At 46.2% G+C, this 20,333-nt stretch overlaps 1 protein-coding gene across 2 annotated transcripts in view; it reads right to left on the bottom strand.

Moving 5' to 3' along the window:
* Window positions 1-16,549, bottom strand: part of LOC307204113 (uncharacterized protein) — a 47,043-nt gene extending 30,494 nt beyond the window's left edge. The window contains exons 1-9 of one of the 2 annotated variants that reach the window (XM_079955522.1): window positions 16,393-16,549; window positions 14,655-14,816; window positions 12,064-12,179; window positions 10,921-10,964; window positions 10,089-10,192; window positions 8,975-9,134; window positions 5,782-5,883; window positions 4,489-4,650; window positions 2,555-2,648 (exon numbers count right to left, since the gene is read on the bottom strand). In XM_079955522.1, the coding sequence (XP_079811648.1) occupies window positions 2,555-2,648; window positions 4,489-4,650; window positions 5,782-5,883; window positions 8,975-9,134; window positions 10,089-10,192; window positions 10,921-10,964; window positions 12,064-12,179; window positions 14,655-14,816; window positions 16,393-16,401 (953 nt within the window). In that variant the 5' untranslated portion in view covers window positions 16,402-16,549. The remainder of the gene's footprint in view (window positions 1-2,554; window positions 2,649-4,488; window positions 4,651-5,781; window positions 5,884-8,974; window positions 9,135-10,088; window positions 10,193-10,920; window positions 10,965-12,063; window positions 12,180-14,654; window positions 14,817-16,392) is intronic. The other variant, XM_079955523.1, reaches the window with a different exon arrangement.
* Window positions 16,550-20,333: the final 3,784 nt, after the last annotated feature.

The raw sequence follows: 20,333 nt of genomic DNA, 5'->3' as shown, positions 1-20,333 counted from the left end.
AAGGGTAAAGGGACCCCTGACCATTAGGTCCAGTCGTGGCCGACTCTGGGGTTGCGGCGCTCATCTCACTTTATTGGCCGAGGGAGCTGGTGTACAGCTTCCGGGTCATGTGCCCAGCATGACTAAGCTGCTTCCGGCAAACCAGAGCAGTGCACAGAAATGCCGTTTACCTTCCTGCCAGAGTGGTACCTATTTTTCTACTTGCACTTTGACGTTCTTTCGAACTGCTAGGTTGACAGGAGCAGGGACCGAGCAATGGGAGCTCAACCCATCGCGGGGATTTGAACCGCCGACCTTCTGATTGGCAAGTCCTAGGCTCTGTGGTTTAACCCACAGTGCCACCCACGTCCCTAAATGGTTAAATGGTTTACATCAGAGGTTTTCAATCTTTTTGAGTCCACGGCTTCCTTGACCAACTACCGTCTTTCTGCGGCACCCCTGTGGGGCTCAGGAGCCCAGTTATGTCACCCCTTACCTGCCAAGCTGGCAGGCCCTCACCCCTTTTCAAGCGCCCTCCCTGTGGAGTTTTCCCTCAGCCTCCTCTCTTCTCCCCTCTCCCCTCTCCTTGGGAGTCCTCTGGGTAGCTGCAGCTGCCACACTTGGTCTATTAGCTGCCCTCCTGCCCCAAAGGGAGGTGCCTCCTCCCATTGCCCCACAGGGGCCTGCGAAACACCCCCTGGCCAGCCCCAGAGGCACCATTCACCTGGGGAGCTTATAGCCAGGGCTGCTGCAACAAACACGAGACACGAGAGGACACCAGAGGAGGGACGGAGGGAAGGAAAGGAAAGAGGGACAGAGGCCAGTGTTGCTCGTGGCACACCTGACCATCATACAAGCCACCCCTGTGGAACGCCCTCCCATCAGATGCCAAGGAAATACAGTGGTACCTCGGGTTAAGAACCTACTTTGTTCTGGAGGTGTGTTCTTAACCTGAGACACCACTTTAGCTAATGGGGCCTCCCGCTGCCGCCGTGCGATTTCTGTTCTCATCCTGAAGCAAAGTTCTTAACCCAAGGTACTATTTCTGGGTTAGCGGAGTCTGTAACCTGAAGCGTCTGCAACCTGAAGCGTCTGCAACCCGAGGTAACACTGTAAACAACTTTTAGAAGTCATAGGAAGGCAGCCCTGTTTAATTCTGTTGGGAGCCGCGCAGAGTGGCTAGAGAAACCCAGCCAGATGGGTAGGGTATAAATAATAAATTATTATTATTATTATTATTATTATTATTATTATTATTATTATTATACATGGTCTTTTCTGGCACCACTCCCCAGAATCCTGCAACTGGATTGAACCTGGGACCTCCTGAATGAAAGGGGTGGGATGTGAGGGCAATCTGGCTGAGACATCTGTCACCTCATTGAGGAAAGGGGTGTGCTCTCCACCACTGAGCCACTGCCCTTCCCCTGCTGCAAAGGTGCAGTTTCCAGTTTGGGCCCAAGAGATAGGAAACTTGCTAATTTTCTCAGCCGTTAAACTTTACCAACTTTTCCATTTATAGCATGTGGTGCGGCAGGAACCATTTCCTCCTGCCAATCTGTTTTGCTTGCAGACGACTGACTGACACCGGCAAATAAAATAAAAATAAAACTTCGTGCAGCTGCCGGCTTCACTTTTGAGGCTCCCAAGCTGCACAGTCCCCCCCCCCCTTGCTGGTATGTGCTGTAAAAGCGCCGCCTTGGCTTCCCACTTCAAAGCTGCCGGGCTTTTGGAGAACGAGGCTGTTTCTGTGCCTTAAACACTCGCTTTTGTATTTTCATTTATACATGTTAGCGCCCCTTTTCAAGGCAGGCCCCGTGCCAGACACAACGTCTTGAAAAATAATTTACAGTAAAATCATCTTACGTTTTATACGCCGTATTGATTTTGGCGTTAATTTTCAAACCTGTGAAAGTCAGGGGGGCCGTAAATCTGCAGATAAATTGGCAGAAATGACAGGAGAGAAAATGTTCAACGAGGGAGAGTTGTGTGTGTCGGCTGTGAGCTATTTAGCTAGTTAGATGAGAAATATATCAAGAGAGGCTCCGTAAATCCCAATATGAGTCATAAATATAATAATGCATGGCAAGATATGGTTTCGGTAGGAAAGAACAAGGATCTTAGGGCAGAGACAGGGAACTAGTTTGGGGTTCTTTTGCTTTTTAGAAACCAGAAGGTGGCTTTAAAAAGGGATTGCTGCTTGCAGGACAGAAGCTTGTCAAATAAAAAGCAGTATTGTCTCGCATTAATAATAACATATTAAATTTTGGAAATTTGTTTGCTTGCTTTGCATTTTGACAGCTCTTGAGATACCATAGGCAATCAAATTTTGCAGGCTGGTTCGTGAGATCAAGGTGCAGGTTTTCATCTATGTATGGATACAATAGTTTTGAATCAAGATGGCAGACGGAACTTTTAAAAACTGCACAGATTTGAACCACTGGTTTCAAAACTGCACTGATTTTTTGGTTTCTTAGAATTCCAGAGCAACACTGGGTAGGAGCCTGCTAGAAAAATAAAATGCAGCCAGTATTTTCCCATCCAAGCCATGCTCCCCCCAAGTTTCAGTGGTTACCTTTCTTCCCTCAAGCGGTGGCTTTGCAGTCTCCGTCTTTCGTTGGCAACATCATACACTGTCAGCTGAATCGTTGAACGGCCCTCTGCAAAATCTGGAAACATATGTGATTTACTGCAATGCACCTCTACTTTCTAGTACAATTAAACACACACACACACTGTACTCTTCACACAGAAAAAGAATTATTGTCAGAAGGTCAAGTCCGGCACAGCTACAGTTATCACTCAGGCGAATTTAAATAGACGGCAGCAGCACAAGATCAATTAAGAAAATTAAATGAAAACCTATTCTTCTCTAAGTGAGAAATTGGCTCCCCCTTTACAGACCCTTTGGCAGCTGCCTCAAAGGAATTATCCGTTCACTGGAAAGAGACCCAGAGGGGCATTTATTGGCTGAGACTCCAGAGCAAAGTGTGTGGCCGTCATGATTGTACTGAGACTCAGACCTAGCATGCAACAAGGGGCGCTACCTAGGTGGGTTCAATCCCAGATTTAAAAGCGTGGGAACACTCTGCAGTATAGGTGTCCTCTGGGTGTCAGGCATAGAACACTATACTGCAAGGATGGGCAAACTTCTGCCCCGTCTTGAGGGCACCCAGGGCCAGCCCAAGACATTTTGTTGCCTGAAGTCAAGTTCAATATATGCCTTCCCCCTGCTTCTATTCCACATAATTAATAATAATAATAATAATAATAATAATAATTTGTACCCCGCCCATCTGGCTGGGTTTCCCCAGCCACATACAGAAGCCAACTAGACCGGCAGCCAAATCGTAGATCACACCTGGACAACCTATTTTTATTTAGCATTGAACCTGATTTGCTTTCAGGGAGATTAGGTGGCTATTGAATGAGCATTCATTTTGATTTGTTTGAGGGGAGGTCAGATGACCATTGTGTCAGGGCAAGTGTTGTCCCACACTTCCCCATGCATTTGCAAAAAAGGTTTGACCTTTGGAGAGAAGTGAATTTATTGCACAAGAACTCCCAACCATCTGCAATTGTGCAACCTGGATTTTCCAGTATATGGCTGAATCTTACCTGTAAATATTGACAGTCGGGAAATGACCTCGCTTTGATACTGGCATGAGAACAACACCCTCCACTGCCCCCGTAGCAAGTTATTTTAGGAGGTACAGGGTAGGCTGTTAGCACAAACACCTCATCATTTCCTGTGCCCCCAACACCTGCTACCTGAGGCAACTGCTTCACTCTGCCCAATGAAAGGGCTGGCCCCAAGCACCACATTCCCTTAGAGGTAATCTGCTAGGGGTCACATACTGGAGCCAGATACAAGAAAGTTCTGGATTAAATAATCCAGAATAAGACTACCCTGCTTCAATGTTTACTTTGCTCCCATCAGATTAGAATTCCCAATCCTATAGGTCCACTCAGAAGTTAAGTCCCACCAGATTTGATGGGGTTTCTTGCAAATAGCACCTTCTTAGCAACATCTCTCTATAGTGTGATGGAATGTGCTGGTCAGGTCAACCAAACCAGCGCTCTGCAACTGTCCACCCCCTGGCCCTTTCATTCATTTCCATAATCCCAACCCTAGTTGTCCAGGCCAATAGTGGCTAGAGGCAGAAGTATGGCCAACAGGGAATCCCCCAGACCTGACTGCATTGTTGCTGGGCAAGTTCTGATGCCAAGATGATGTCATTGCCCATAAAAGGAGAAATAAAAGAAGTGGTAGGGAACAGGGCCCCCACCCGGAGCCCCACATTTGGATGTTTTGGATTTATGGTTGCAGCCCCAACACCAACATTATTGTTGGTTATTATATTATATATATATTATTGGTATATATATTATACCAAAATTATTATACGAACCCATGAGGCCACGTTCGTATGATCAGTTTTAACTATGGTTAGCTAAAAAGTGTGGTTTATAAACCATAGCTTCACCCATTACCTACGACTCTGTTACATTTGGGAAGCTCTCTGAAAGGACACTCCATTATAGCATCAGGCACTTCCCCGGGATTCAGAGGCACGCAAGGTGAGAATTCCCTAGGGGCCCAGATCATTCCAGAACCTGTAGTTTCTTGCTGGAAGACATCCACTTTCTGCCACCCAAGAGCCAGTGAATCTGTAAAGCAGGAAAACGAGGTTCTTAGTCTGTTTACATCTCTTTTGGGGGTAACCAAACCAGACAGCAGCAGCAGCAGCTCTGAAGACAGGAGTCCCAGAGAGGGCAAGTGGCCTTTTCTCAACCAAGGGCTAAATGCAATTCTTTTGTGGGCTATTTTGTGTGCAAGTGTGATGATAGTGAAGACTGGTGCAATAGGGGGAAAGGGGTGTGAAATATACTCAGAGTCGCAAAATGATTTCATGCTCTTTATTCAGCTCATGGTGGTGAGGAGGAATGAATGAAAGTCTCCTCAAAGTCTCTGCTTTATATACATTATTTACACAATGGGCTGCACATGATTGGCTAATTCCGGAATTCTACTGTAAGCCAATCAGGTTGTGGATTCACTTCTATCTGGAGCATGATTGGGTGGTTCCTGCCAACCAATCATACTGCTGCATTGTTCTAGGACCAATCAGACTGCTGCATTCTGAATCCTATTGTTCTAGGACCAATCAGACTGCTGCAGTTTGGATCCTATCGTTCTATGACTAATCAGACTGCTGCAGTTTGGATCCTATTCAACTCAGTACATAACAGGGTGCTAACCCATCAGCCTCACTCTGCCCTCAGCCAGACCCCACCTTACCTGTCTCCTTACTTACAGCCAACCGAGGAGATGGCACTGCTGATGCTCACAACTACTCAGAATTAACAACAACAGCAACAACAATAAACTTGCCCTTCACACTAAGATCCCAGGGTTACAACTGTTAAAATGCAACAGTCCAAAACCAGATAAAATCACAGAAATAAGGTGGGTCCTAAAATTTAGATGTCAACGATGAGAATTAAGGAGTTTTGTATTCAGTGGTGCACTCTCCCTTCCTTGGAGGTTTTTTTTAGCAGAGATTGAATGGCCATCAACCATGGATGCTTTAGCTGAGATTTCTGCATTGCAGGGGGTTGGACTAGATGACCATTGGATCCCTTCCAACTCTAAGATTCTATGAAGGCTATACAATGAAGGTGCCAGATGCACCACTGTGGGGAGGGAGTTCCACAGCTCAGGGGCTGCCACAAACAATCCTCTGTTCAGATACCGTGTGTGGAGAGAATGCAAACTGTGCCCACCAAAGAAGACGTTACCTGTTCCTTTAGGACTGTACGTGACCTTCAACAAGATGTAAGGTTTTGCGTCTTGCACGCCTACGAATGCTGTTGGGTCCAGGGAATCAAATGCAAATGATTCTTGACAACAAGAACAACAAAAGACAAGGGACAGTTATTTGATCGTTGTGTTACTTTGTTTTAGAAACGATTTGCAGTTTTTATAGCAAAGAAAGATTATTTTTTTCAGTCGAGGGATTACGGTAGCTAATTTTGAAGGGACAGAATTCACTGGAATATATACCAAGTCAGACCATCTAGCGCAGTATTGCCAACACTGGCTGGCAGCAGCTCTCCAGGGTTTCAGGCAACAAAATCCCCCCCCCCTTCGAATAAACATTCACAAACTTTTTATTGATAATAATCAGCTAAATAGTTTGACGATCTATACAACTTTGTAACATGCAGAAAACAGCACTTTTAGAGAAACCAAAGACTGGAACTGAGGGAAGTCGGGGGGTGGGGGGGAGGGAGAAAAAATAAGGATGATATGTTTCTGAATAATATGTTTTGTTTTAATTTTGAATAAAATAAATACAAATTTCCCCAGCCCTACCTGGAGATGCAAGGAATTGAACCTGGAACCTATGGGAATTGTAGTTCAACAACATATGGTGGGCCGCAGGTTAGTCACCCCTGTTTCAGAAGCCGGACTTAATGGTTTTACTAACCCCCACGTCTTTAGATGGTCATATGCATTATTTAATTCAAGTGTGGTAAGCCAACCCTGCTGCATTTCTGGGGGTGGCGTGGGGAGCTGCTGAGTGGGGCCCTGGACCTCTCCCAATCCTCATTCAGTACCTAGAGAAATTCATGGATTCTCCCTAAGGCCACACTGACTTCAGAAGCACAGGAGAGCAGAAAGGGCTCTCCCTGGTACTGTGCTGAGCAAGGAAACACTTGGAAAGCAATGAAGCTTCTTGGAGATTTCTGATTGTTTATAGCTTATTTGTAACTTGAGAAACAACCTTTGCCCTTATATACCCAGCAGGTCCCTGAGGCCCATGAGAGAGCTTCTCCTGAAAAATCCAAAGATATCAGAAGCCTGCTTGCCCCACCAGAACCAGGAGCAGGGCTTTCCTTGTGTAATAGCTGCTGTTCAAGAGATGACAGGCACCCACTACCTGCACTTTCCAGAAAAAAATGAAGACATTGATGTTCAGCTTTCCCAGTTGGATGAATGGGTCTCTGCCATCGGTGTCTATTTTGCTTTTTTAAAATATATATATATATATATCTGCTGGGTTTTGCTGTTGTTTTTTAGTTGTTCTTATTGTACGTCACCTGGAAATGTCTCCTGGAAGGCATTAAATAAATTATGCAGAGGAAGAGGGCAGAATTCCTGCATTGCAGGGGGTTGAACTAGATAATCCTTGACATCCCTCCCAACTCTACAGTTCTGTGAAGAACGATGGGGACCAAAGTCAGCCTGCTTTGTGGCCTGCTTTGCATGCAGAAAGTCTCTGTTTCTGGCATTTCAAGTTAGAAGGCAGCAGGTGATTCGAAAGACCCTCTGCTTGAGACCTTGAAGAGCTACTGCCTCTCAGACAATACTGGACTAGGTAAAGCAATGGCTTGAGATAGCATAAAGGCAGCTTCCTATGTTCTGGATTAGCCTGTTATATAAATACTAAGAACCTTTGCTTGGTCAAAAACATACTTCAGGGGTAAAAACTTCCCGCTCCAGAAACTGGGGAACCAGTGGCCCTCCAGATGTTGGCTGGACTCCAGCTCCCATCAGACCAAGTCAGCATGGCTAACAGTCAGGGATGATGGGAGTTGTAGTCCAACAATGTCTGCTTCCCTGGCCTACAGCTTAGCTTCCACATTGGGCTTCAGTTCTAAGTTGGCTGTGACCCTCCTTTAGTCAGTTTCTCATCTTAAGTACTTCCTACCGACAAAAACTGCAAACGGTGTAACATTTCCAATTCCTCAGCAGGACTAGCTTGGGAGGGAAGGGGGAAGGAGGAGAAAAAAGATATTTTATGTACTGCCTGGTTGTATAACAGCAGTACTCTCTATTGATTTGCAGTATTCTCACAATAAATAGCTTTTGAGTTTTAATTAAACCTCTCAATTTGTTTCCAGCCATTAGTCAATCTCAGCAGCAACTTATTGTTCTGCACAGTATATTACAAAAAGCAGGGAGAAATTAGCTCATAATTTATTCAGCAGACAGATTTTCTGGGGATAATTTAATTCTTTTGGGGCGGACCTACATGTCAGAAAGAACATGGGACTGCTGCCAAGGATGACAGACTGCAACTCCCATCATCATTAGTGTTTTTAATTATTTATTAAATTTGTATTCTGACCTTCATCCGAAGACCACAGGGCGGTTCACAACAGAATGAGAACACAAAATACCTAATAAAACAAAAACAAAACACTAACCTCCTCTCCAAGCAGGAGATAACCAGAACATGTACCACTCTGGCAAGACAGTGTGCAGACAGGTACGGTCTCAGTTAGCATACCAGATGGAGCTGGTAGACAGCCGCCCGGGACACAGATTTGACCTGCATGTGCTTCCATGGACAGCTGTGAGTCCGAAATGACTCCCGGGCTGTACAACTGGTCTTTTATGGGCACAGTTACCGGGTTCAGGGGGACACGGGTGGCGCTGTGGGTTAAACCACAGAGCCTAGGACTTGCTGATCAGAAGCTCGCCAGTTCGAATCCCCACAATGGGGTGAGTTCCCATTGCTTGGTCCTGCCAACCTAGCAGTTCGAAAGCACGTCAAAGTGCAAGTAGATAAATAGGTACCGCTCCAGTGGGAAGGTAAACGGCGTTTCCATGTGCTGCTCTGGTTCGCCAGAAGTGGCTTAGTCCTGCTGGCCACATGACCCGGGAGCTGTACGCTGGCTCCCCCGGCCAATAAAGCGAGATGAGCGCCGCAACCCCAGAGTCAGCCACGACTGGACCTAACGGTCAGGGGTCCCTTTACCTTTACCTGGTTCAGGACCAGGGGATCCCTCACACCTGGCCACCCACTTTCTCCCAAAAACAGAGTTCATTCTCAACCTGTGGACCACCATCCACTGGAGAGCTGATGTTCCCTGGCTGAGCACCAGCTTGGGGAAGGGCAAGCTATTTATTGTGTTTCGGCTGATAATGACCTTCCAGCATTAAAAATACTCAGCAACCAACTGGTTCGTTTTCAAATCGTACCACTGAACTGAAGAGTAAATCCCGTTTCTGTTTTTCCTTGGGTTTTCCGCAGAAGGGAGGAGCTGAAAGAGCTTGTCTTGGAACGCAGTATTTCAGGGCCACAAAACACCGAAACTGTTAACTTCACAGCAGAAGGATCAAATTTTTTAAAGAGAGACTCCTATGAGAAGGGAGCGGGGCGGGGGGCGGGGATTGAAAAAAAGGAACAAGACATATTATTCTACATTACAACGAATGGGTCACTGTGCAGATCAATTTAATTAATCGCAGGGGAAAAACATTACTTTTCCAGTGCCTACCTGTGATTGTATTACTGAAAGGGCACAAGTCTTCAGTCTATCCTGCTATAATGTATGATACAGTCAGCAAACAAAGGAAAATACATAACTGGTCATAACTGGCGTGATCCATTATAATAGAGCAGTGGCTTTCAAACCCTGTTTCAGTGGCATGTGGGAGGGTGGAGTGGTGATGTGGGGCAAGGTTAGCAGGGAGGGGCTCTGGGGTGGCAGCATACAACCTACGGGCTGGGCTCTCTCTTCCACCTGCACTACAAATGGATCTGGTAGAGACAACAGGTATAGCATTTTGCAAAATCATGCTATGTTTTCTATCCCCTCCCCTAGGGAATTGAGGACACGACTTAAGAATTATGGTCCTTTGATACTAGATATAAAATGCATTTCTTAATCTGTATCATGGTACTGCTTTTGTGTACTCCCTTTTTCAGTTCTGCATTCCATGTTTTATATTGAGTCAAAGTGCTATTGTTTTGGTTTATATTAAAATGAATAAAAATTGAAACAAACAAAATTGAATGAATTAGAAACATTAAAAGATAGTAATTGCAGAGTAATGAGTAATGTGATTTCATCCGGGTGGGGCTCCAGATGTGGCGGGACTCCATCTCCCATCATCCCTGGCCACTGGCCAGGCTGGCTGGGGCTGATGGGATTTGGAGTTCAACAACATCAAGGTGGGCCCCAGGTCCCTCACCCCTGCCATGGGGTTTACTCAAAGCAAGTTATCTACACCCACAACTCTCTTCACTTGACTTCTCTCTTTGGTAAATTAAAGATTATTGCCATGCCCATATAATTAATTTACTACTTACACTGTGGCGAGTCTCAGCCCGAGGAACTGGTAAAACTACCGTCAATAAAATATCCTTCACGCCAGTTGGAGAGATTTCCCCAGGGTCCAGACACATTTTTCCAGCTGCGAAAACAAATTGTCAAAAGATCATCATTAACCAATTTCCAGAGGGGCAGCAAAAGCAATAAAGTGTGTTTTGGCACCTTAAAAACAACCCCCCCCCATGTCCTTTTCATTGTCCATTCATGATGATTTGCGTTCATGAGGATATCAGGGTGGTTATCTGCAATCCTGCTTAAGATACTGTTTGTGTTCTGGGGCGGATATATTGCTCTGTTTCCAATTGGTTCATGTTCCATAACTTCCTGTAACTTTTTATAACATGCATGTTCTGGGGCGGCAGGGCCGGTTCTCCCACTTTTGTGGCCCTTCGTCAAAAGATCTCAAGGTGATTCACAAGACAAGACAACTGTTGCACCCGTGACCCACAAGCAACAACAACAGCCCACCAGCCTGGCCCAGTAATTGCAGAATACCACGCCTGGAGGGGGTGAGAAGAAGCAGGCACCCAATGTCATAAAAAGCATGGCTTGTTCTACCAGGCACTGCGGTTTCTTGAATGAGTCTAAATCCCTTTTTTCAGAGGAAATCTAATAATGATTGCGGAGTGCTTTAGAAAGGCTCAATACACAGTAGAGTAAGTCATGATTGTTGTGGTAGTTGAGATCTCTGCTAAGACATGCCAGCTATTGTGATCTGCAGGGACTTTTAACCTTTATGCTCTCTCTTTTGTGTTCTTCAGTATTAGCATCAACCTAGAACAGGGCGGGTTGCTGGGGGGAGTTACGTACCTTCTGCTGAGCCATGCCTCGGAGGAGACAGATCCACAAGCGGCCTGCACATGCAAATAGTGCTAATTAGTGGGTTTTCATAATTTAGTTCCTCCTCTCAGTACACAGAGGAAGAGGAGGGAGCAGTAGGCAACAATCAGAGCTAAATTCTCATTTTAATTACTTTTGCTCATTAAAGTTATTCTGCAGTCTGCTGTGAAAAACACACACATCCCAGAAAAACAAAAGCAGGAACAACAGAGTCCAGCATTTGTACTTGAAAACAACAACCAAAAACCACAACTACACACATGAGCATCGCAAAACTATTTCTGCACACAGCACAGACAGGCATGCATAATTTCCCAGTATAAAATATTCATTGTGGCTGAAGGATTTAGAATTGCTCTCCTTAATTTATAAGTCAAATTGAGAGAATGGCTGCACCGCAGTGTTTTCTCAGCAAGAGGAGGAAGATCGAGTGGGCAGAAAGTATGGCTTAAGAGTGCTGCAGCCAGCACAACAATTGGAATGCCAAAATTAGGAGTGTGAGACTCCAGAAGTCATCTAGTCCAAGCCAGTGTCCTTTAACGCAGGAAGAGCCACCCGTGACTATGATGAAATGGGCGGTATCCATTGCATCCATTTTCGTAGATGGCGGTCACTAAATGCCTATGGGTTCACTTTATTTTAGCCCTACTCAGAGTAGACCCACTGAAATTAATAGACATGACTAACAGAAGTCGATTAATTTCTGCGGGTCTACTCTGAGTAGAAGAAACTATAATAACAACAACAGCAGCAGCAACAATCATGGCTAGGGTTGATGGGAGCAGGAGTTCCCCATCCCTGGTATACAGTGGTACCTCGAAAGTCAAACGGAATCTATTCTGGAAGTCCGTTCAACTTCCAAAACGTTCAGAAACCAAGGTGTGGCTTCCGATTAGCCACAGGAAGCTCCTACGGCCAATCAGAAGCTGCGGAAGTCATGTCGGACGTTCAGGTTCCAAAGAACGTTCACAAACCGGAACACTCACTTCCGGGTTTGCAGCGTTCAGCAGCCAAACCATTCGACTCGCAAGGCGTTTGGGATCCAAGGTACGACTGTTATTTGGTTGCCAACTGGCCTTGTAGGTATTTTTGAGCCAGGGTGTGGTCCTCTACCTTTGATTCAGTCTATTAAGCCCAGGAACATCAGCAGGCAAGCCCCCTTGCTGTAAGTGAATCCAAGCCCTTTGAATGTCAGCTGTGAGAAGCTGGGAGGCTGAAGACAGAAACACCTGAGAGGGAGAGGGAGACAGGAATTCAACACTCTGCATGATACAGATTGGATCATCAGTATTTCATAGACATCAAGGCCACTTTCTGCTGGAAATAAAGGCATTTCTCCTCTCCCTTAAAAGGACACCAGAAAAATATGATTTGTTTCTGCAAACTCACCTTATTGTTCTGCTCTCTCTCCCCCCCCCCCCAGTATTCATTATGAAAGGCTGAATTGTTTTTGTCTATGGGTTTATTTCCTAGTAGGTTTATTTCTTATTCTTTTTAACATAAATGATGCTATCAAGCTCATGATGACATTATCATCACTGGATCGGATTGTTATAATAGGTGTGATACTTGTTGTATATTTTGTCATTTCTATGGATTCTAAACTGCTTTGTGTATAAAACGGCAGTTGCTTAAATTAAAAATGAAATGAAATGAAATAAACCTCATTTTATCCACAAATGCTCTGTGTGAAGGTAAGTTAGCCAGAAAGAGAGAGAGAGAGAGAGAGAGAGAGAGAGAGAGAGAGAGAGAGGCAGGGGAGATAGACTGGCCCAAGGCTATCCAGTGAGCTTCCGGTCCAAACTGTGATTTGAACCCAGGTCTCCCAAATCCTCATCTGACACAGGAACAACACAGAAACATAGGAAACTGCCTTATAATAAGTCAGACCATTGGGTTCACCTAGACCAGTACTGCCTACACAGACAGGCAGCAGTTTTCTGGGGTTTCAGCCAGCCCTGCCTGGAGATGTCGGGGACTGAACTTGTAACCTTCTGCATGGAAAGCAGATGATCTGCCATTGAGCGGCAGCTCAGTCGGTAAAGCATGAGACACTTAAATCTTGGAGTCCTGGGTTCAAGCCCCACACTGGATGAAACATTTGTGCATTGCAGGTAGTTGGCCAAATGATTGCCTTGGACCCTTCCAACTCTACAGTTCTATGATTCTATGGGTGACGGCCCTTCCCCAGGGCTGTAACTCCAGCAGGAGCCCACGAGGCTGGCAGATCCAGCCGAATCGCACTGGAGCCTTCAGGACCTCAGACAGCTCCAAGTTGGCAGCTGGCTCCAAGGAAGACCTTTTGTCTCCTTTGAGCCAGACTACCCCTCTTAAGCTCCACTCTCCTTGAGGAAGTGTCTCTGGCCCAGAACTTAGCACCCCCTTGCCTCCCCATCCATTTCCACTTTGTGCATTGCCAGCAATGAGGAGCAGGCACTGGGGAGCCCAAGACCCCTGGTGTAGAGGGGGTAGCTCTTTGGAGGTATAATAATAATAATACATTTTTATTTATACCCCGCCCTTCCTGGTTCAAAAACCAGGCTCAGGGCGGCTAACAACAAATTTAAAACACTTAATTGTAAAAGCAGCATAAAATACAGTATAAAAGCATGAATAACAATAAAATTCAAAGTTCAAAAATCAATTTGGGGGAAATCCATCCAATAAACTTTAGATGGTCACCCAGGCTAGCTGGCTGAATTAGTCCTACTTGGGCCAGCGAGGAGGCCAGGGGAGAATTAGCTGTGGGGTCCCCTTCATAAAAGGGGAGGGGGAGGGAAGAGAAGGGAAATAAAAGATCAGGCTGAATTCAGATTAAAGGCCAGGCGGAATAGCTCTGTCTTACAGGCCCGACAGAAGGAGGTTAAATCCTGAAGGGCCCTAGTCTCATGGGACAGAGCATTCCACCAGGTCAGAGCCATCACTGAAAAGGCCCTGGCGTTGGTGGAGGATAGTCTGACTTCCTTAGGGCCCGGGACCTCTAAGCTATGGTTATTCATGGACCTTAAGGTCCTCTGCGGGGCATATCAGGAGAGGCGGTCCCATTAAAAATCTGGCTCATGAAGTGCTGCTGCCTCATGGCATTCTAGTTTGAGGTCTCTGTCTCCAAGGGCTCCCAATCTGGGGGCCTGTACTCAGCACCTCTGTAGCTTAATAACACAGGAAGAGCCTGTAGCCCATCTAGTCCAGCATCCTTGTACTCACAGCGGCCAACCAGAAGCCCCAAGTGCAAGTAGGACCTGAACACAAGACTTCTGCTCCAAAGACCTGCCTGGATGGTGCACCGCCTCTGTGTCAGACCCGAGTCCTGGCTGATGCTTGAGGTTGTGGCACATAGATAAAATAGACTACTTCTCCATGCAGGACCTATCAGTGGCTACGGGCCATGATGGCTATGTTCTATGATGCTTCTGAATACTAGTTGCTGGAAGCCTCAAGAGAGGACAGTGCTCTTGCACTCAGGTCTTGTTTGTAGGTTTCCCACAGGCATCTGGGGTGCCACTGTGAGAGCAGGAGGCTGGACTAGTGGTCCACTGGCTGTTCTTTTGTTTTTTATTATTGCAATGTATAGGGAGAATAAAGGAAGGGGAGAAGTGAAGCCAGTAAGAGGAAGAATATGAGCAATAAATCAAAATTCCAGATTCTTTCCCTCCCCCCCCCCAATCCAACTGCAGCCCCCAAATAGAAAGCAAGCTAATACACACTTGTCGAACTGCTGGGTAGTCATCAGCTGCCATGAATGAATCCTTTAATAACAGAAGGATGGAGACACAGAAATTCTGCATCACATGCAGGCTCCAGTCTTTCATGAATAACTGGTCCCAGATCAACAAGACAGCAGGCAAGTTCAGAACACCGACAAACCCCTATGCGAGACAGGAAAGCCAGTTTTATGTTGGTGCAAGTGTCTCCCCAATGCGTGATAGCCAAGGCACCATTTTCTTTCTAAAGCTACATTGGAGGAGGGCATTGCAAAAGAGGTTTCTTTTCAGAATGTGAGAGCACAAAAATGACCCATCCAGACAGGAGGCAATCCCACTCTGCGTAAGTCATTCTTCAGGGTCTGCCTCCTCCAAAGGCAATTAACTCCCCTGCTTCTCTGCAAGAGCAAGATGGACATTAACGCTCCAAGTTGTTAAGATGGGATGGAATCACATAATTCCAATGGAAGCCGATTGGGAACCAGAGCGGTGATTCTTACAGAGACACAACAGGCAGCTTCTTCAAAAGGCAAGTAATTCTGTCATGTGATCCAATCACAGCTGATGCAAAGTCAGGGCACAGTTACCTGCACCTAGCAAAGCGCCTGCCAACCTAGCAGTTCGAAAGCACCTCCGGGTGCAAGTAGATAAATAGGGACCGCTTACCAGTGGGAAGGTAAACGGCGTTTCCGTGTGCGGCTCTGGCTCGCCAGAGCAGCGATGTCATGCTGGCCACGTGACCCGGAAGTGTCTCCGGACAGCGCTGGCCCCTGGCCTCTTAAGTGAGATGGGCGCACAACCCCAGAGTCTGTCAAGACTGGCCCGTACGGGCAGGGGTACCTTTACCTTTACCTTTACCTTAGCAAAGGCAAATTGGAAGGAGGGGAGGCTAGAGGAATGAAACACGCGGAGATGCACTGGGAAGACCCCTCTGCAGCTGGGTAATTTCTTCTGTGTTTGTGCATGAGGAGTGACTCGCTGATCCAATCACACAAAATGCTGAGAGGTAGCAGGATTAGCCGTTCCTCAGCAGTGGCCACTAGCATGAGTCAACAGCTGCTGAAGCAAGCTAGGCTTAAACAAGAGAATCTTATCTCACTGCAGGTAGAGAGAGCCACCCAAACTGAGCTGCGGTTCTATTTAAGGCACAGTCTGGTGCTGAAGCAACATTTGAACCCTGCCCCTGTGAGGCTCCAGCTTGAACATCTGACCTTGCCAGAGCAGTGAATCATGCAGAGACACAGTGAGCAGCCTCCCTCTGGTGGAGGAGCCTCACAGGAGCCTCTAATGATTTATTTCATTTTTCACGACACATTAGCCACTTTCTGTAAGCACAATGGAAATCGCTGCCATAGAATCTGTCCTTTCTGCAGCTAGGGGCTCCTTGACAAGCTGGTCAAGGTGGGAAGGAGTTTCTCCCCTCTTCTCCCATAACACTAGCTGAAGAATGGGAATTTGGAATCCACTGAGCCAGAGCACACATTGGACACAGCAGCGTGGCTGTAGCTGCAGGACAGCCCCCTTGTGGCTGCAAGCTGGTGCTGCAGACACACTCCAGAAACATTACACAACTTCACCCTTAGGAGAAATCTCCTCCACGGGGTCTAAAATCTGGCGGCTAACAGGATTCTGCGACATATTCTGATCACATCAGTAAAGCTTTCAGTTGTAAAGGCAAACAATTTATTTGACAAGCTCACCACTCTACCAAAAAAGGATTTGCTGGCTTCTTCGTTTTTACCTCTCCCATCCATTTCCTAAGGAAAACCAGAGGGCTTGCCAGAATTTCTTTGGTTCCGTTTCGTCTTGATGGGAATCCATTTTCAAATGCGCAGATCCCTTGAGCTCTCCCTCTTTCCTGAAGTATCAAATCCACCAGGAAATCCTAAAAAAAGGGGGGGGGGGAGGAACCATAACATTTGTGGTGGAATAATAACAGGTCCTCCCCATTCTTCACTTCCTACAAGCATGGAGAACTTTCCATTCCAATTTGCCTGTTGAATCTGAGGCATAATATAGGAATGGAGAACCTAAGGCCCTCCGGGATTCCCTGTCTGGCCCTTCTTAGACCACACTGGGCCTGTTCTTTCTTTTGTTCTTCTTCAGTAGATTGTGTCCTTGAACTGTGATACCCCACCCCTTTCTTACCTGATGGGCCCAGGTCTCCCCTGCTGAGTGCCTGGGGGCCCCAGTCCTGCCACTCACCACCTGGCCTAGGCCGGGGCCTGGCGGGCTCCATAAAGGACTGCTGCTGCCGCTGCTGCTGAGCAAAGAGGGCTCTGTTTTTGGTTGTGCTTTTTTGTTTGTTTTAAATTGCTGTTATTTTTTAGGGATCCCTGACCATTTGGTCCAGTCGTGACCGACCCGGGGGTTGCGGCGCTCATCTCGCTTTATTGGCCGAGGGAGCCGGAGTAGAGCTTCCGGGTCATGTGGCCAGCATGACTAAGCCACTTCTGGCAAACCAGAGCAGCGCACGGAAACACCGTTTACCTTCCCGCCAGAGCGGTACCTATTTATCTACTTGCACTTTGATGTGCTTTCGAACTGCTAGGTTGGCAGGAGCTGGGACTGAACAACGGGAGCTCACCCCGTCACGGGGATTCGAACCGCCGACCTTCTGATTGGCAAGTCCTAGGCTCTGTGGTTTAACCCACAGCGCCACCCGCGTCCCATGTCATTTTAAACTGTGATATTTATGCTGTAATCTTTTGATTTATGTGGAAATTGTTTTCCATTTGGTAGTGTATTTTTTTGATGTGGTTTATTTATTGTTTATGACTTTTGTAATTATGTAAATTTTGTCACGCTGTAATCCAACTTGAGCATTGTTTTTAACTGTGGAAAGGTGGCATACAAATAAAATAATGATGATGACGCCGCCGCCTTTTGAATGCCTGGAATGTAGCCTACTGTACAAAGGGAAGACTGGTATCAACCAGCCTGCCGACACTTGCCTCTGGAAGCACTGTGCTTACCAGGAGGGAGAAGGGCAAGGCAGCAGGAAGGCTGGTGTGGTGCAGGCACAGCAGCAGACAAATCCGTTGCTCCTGCTGCTGCATCCCCCCACACCAACTTCTATGCCAGGGGTAGGCAACCTAAGGCCCGTGGCCCAGATGCGGTCCAATCACCTTCTCAATCCAGCCCACGGACGGTCTGGGAATCAGCGTGTTTTTACATGAGTAGAATGTGTCTTTTTATTTAAAATTCATCTCTGGGTTATTTGTGGGGCATAAGAATGTTGGGAAACTGTGTACATGCAGCTACTCACACAGAGTCAATTAAGGTTTGGCAGACAGCCAGAAGGCAATCTGAAGGAGTAAGTCTGCCTGGTAATAACAGAGGCATGGAGACAGCTCCCTGACTGGTCAAGCTCTCTCAAGGGAGTGATAATTAATGGCCTACTAACTGGTAGTTTAGAGTTCGTGGTTCAGTGTGTCAGTTGTGAGTCGTGTCAGAGTGTGCTAGCATAAAATCCGTGTTCTGTTCCTGTAAATAGTCCACTGTATATAATAAACACCTAACTACAAGTTCCTGGTTCCTGCTTCGTCTATCCTGTCTGCAGCCAAGTTGCCTATTGCTTCCGTGGATTCTGCGTTTACTCCGATAGGTCTGGCTAAGGTCCTGCAACTAGTCAGAAAGTTGTGAAACACCAAATAGGTTTTGCCAATAAAGAATTCATTCATCCCACCCCCCAAAATATAGTCCAGCCCACCACATGGTCTGAGGGATAGTGGACCGGCCAGCAGATGAAAAAGGTTGCTGATCCCTGCTCTATGCCCTCTAATTAACAAGACTGATGGGAGAACAGGTGCACTGCAGCAGCCCTCCCAACATGGGTAGGTCCCAACATGATCACCAAAGGCCAGTGGCAGAGGTGGCTCCGACCACCACACCACCAGCAAATGGCCAACTACCTTATGGTGGTTCCATTCGCACTTAGGACAAAGCACCCCAAAGAGTAGGGGCTGTATGGGAGCTCCTCTAGACTGGCGGATGATCTTTTATAGGTATATTCTGCATTAGTGGTGGATTTATACTGGATTGTCCGCACATTATTCTGCTTTATTTGCTGTTTTGCAATGCTTCCTCAATGCTACTGCATTATTGCATCAGGGGAGGGACTTTTGAACTATAGAGCAACAGGAGTGGGACAAGCCAGCCCACCACCGCAGAACATTTGCAGTAAAAATACCCCAACCCAGCAGGATTTCTGCACCTCTTTACCCTTGATTTTTTAAAAAAAATCCTTTTTATTAATTTTCGTTTAAGTAACCAAAAGTAAACAAATCAATAATATTAAAAACATCCATAAACCACAAAAAGTAACATAAATTTCCATTGCAATTACCCTTGACTTTTGACACTTGAGATGTATATTTTAGGGCCAACCTTATTTCTGTGATTGTAAGTTGTTTTAAACTGAGTTTTTCTTTTTATATTGTGCTTTAATCATAACCAGCCATGAGATCTCAGGCCGAAGGGCAAGTAAACAACAACAGTAATGCTACTACTTATTTGTTTTTATTATTGCTTGTAAGCCGCTCTGAGCCCGGCCTTGGCTGGGGAGGGCGGGGTATAAATAAAAAATTATTATTATTATTATTATTATTATTATTACTACTACTACTGATAAAATGCATGCACTGATTGTAAATGGAGCAGTATGTTCACTTCAAAACTTATGCAGGTGAAAATCACATTGAAAGCAGGATTGCATATAGCCACCCTGATACCATCATGAGCACAAATTGTCAATAGAAAGGATGTTGGGGGATGGGGCTGAGGTCAAAGAGACACAAGAGAGAGTGCTTCATTCCTAGTACAGTGATACCTCGGGTTAAGTACTTAATTCGTTCCGGAGGTCCGTACTTAACCTGAAACTGTTCTTAACCTGAAGCACCACTTTAGCTAATGGGGCCTCCTGCTGCAGCCGTGCTGCCAGAGCAGAATTTCTGTTCTCATCCTGAAGCAAAGTTCTTAAACTGAAACAATATTTCTGGGTTAGCGGAGTCTGTAACCTGAAGTGTATGTAACCTGAAGCGCATGTAACCTGAGGTACCACTGTACTCCCTGTTTCTACCACCAGCAAGACTCCCCAACCAACAACAGAGCCAAATGCCTGCAAGGGATGTTCTATCAAACAGAAGAATGGGTTGCCCTCTTTGAAAAGGCATGATTGGCACTGACATTACAAGCTTTTAAATGCCAAGGGAAGAGCTTTTTTACATTTTTTGTCTCGTCGTGTTTTGTTCTGTTTACATGTCGGTTCAAAACTGTAGGGGGGAAAAAGGTAAAGAACCCCTGACAGTTAAGTCCAGTCCCGGACGACTCTGGGGTTACAGCACTCATCTCACTTTACTGGCCGAGGGAGCCGGCATTTGTCCACAGACAGTTTTTCTGGGTCATGTGGCCAGCATGACTAAGCCACTTCTGGTGAACCAGAGCAGTGCACGGAAATGCCGTTTACCTTCCCGCCGGAGCAGTACCTATTTATCTACTTGCACTTTGACGTGCTTTCAAAGTGCTAGGTTGGCAGGAGCAGGGACCGAGCAACAGGAGCTCACTCTGTTGTGGGGATTTGAACCGCCGACCTTCTGATCGGCAAGCCTTAGTCTCAGTGGTTTAGACCACAGAGCCACCTGTTGTTGTTGCCATTGCTAAACTTTTGGGATCCTCCCTGAT

This window comes from Podarcis cretensis, assembly GCF_951804945.1.
Source record: "Podarcis cretensis genome assembly, chromosome: 15".
NCBI lineage: Eukaryota > Metazoa > Chordata > Lepidosauria > Squamata > Lacertidae > Podarcis > Podarcis cretensis.
This window is presented reverse-complemented; position numbering and strand designations above follow the sequence as displayed.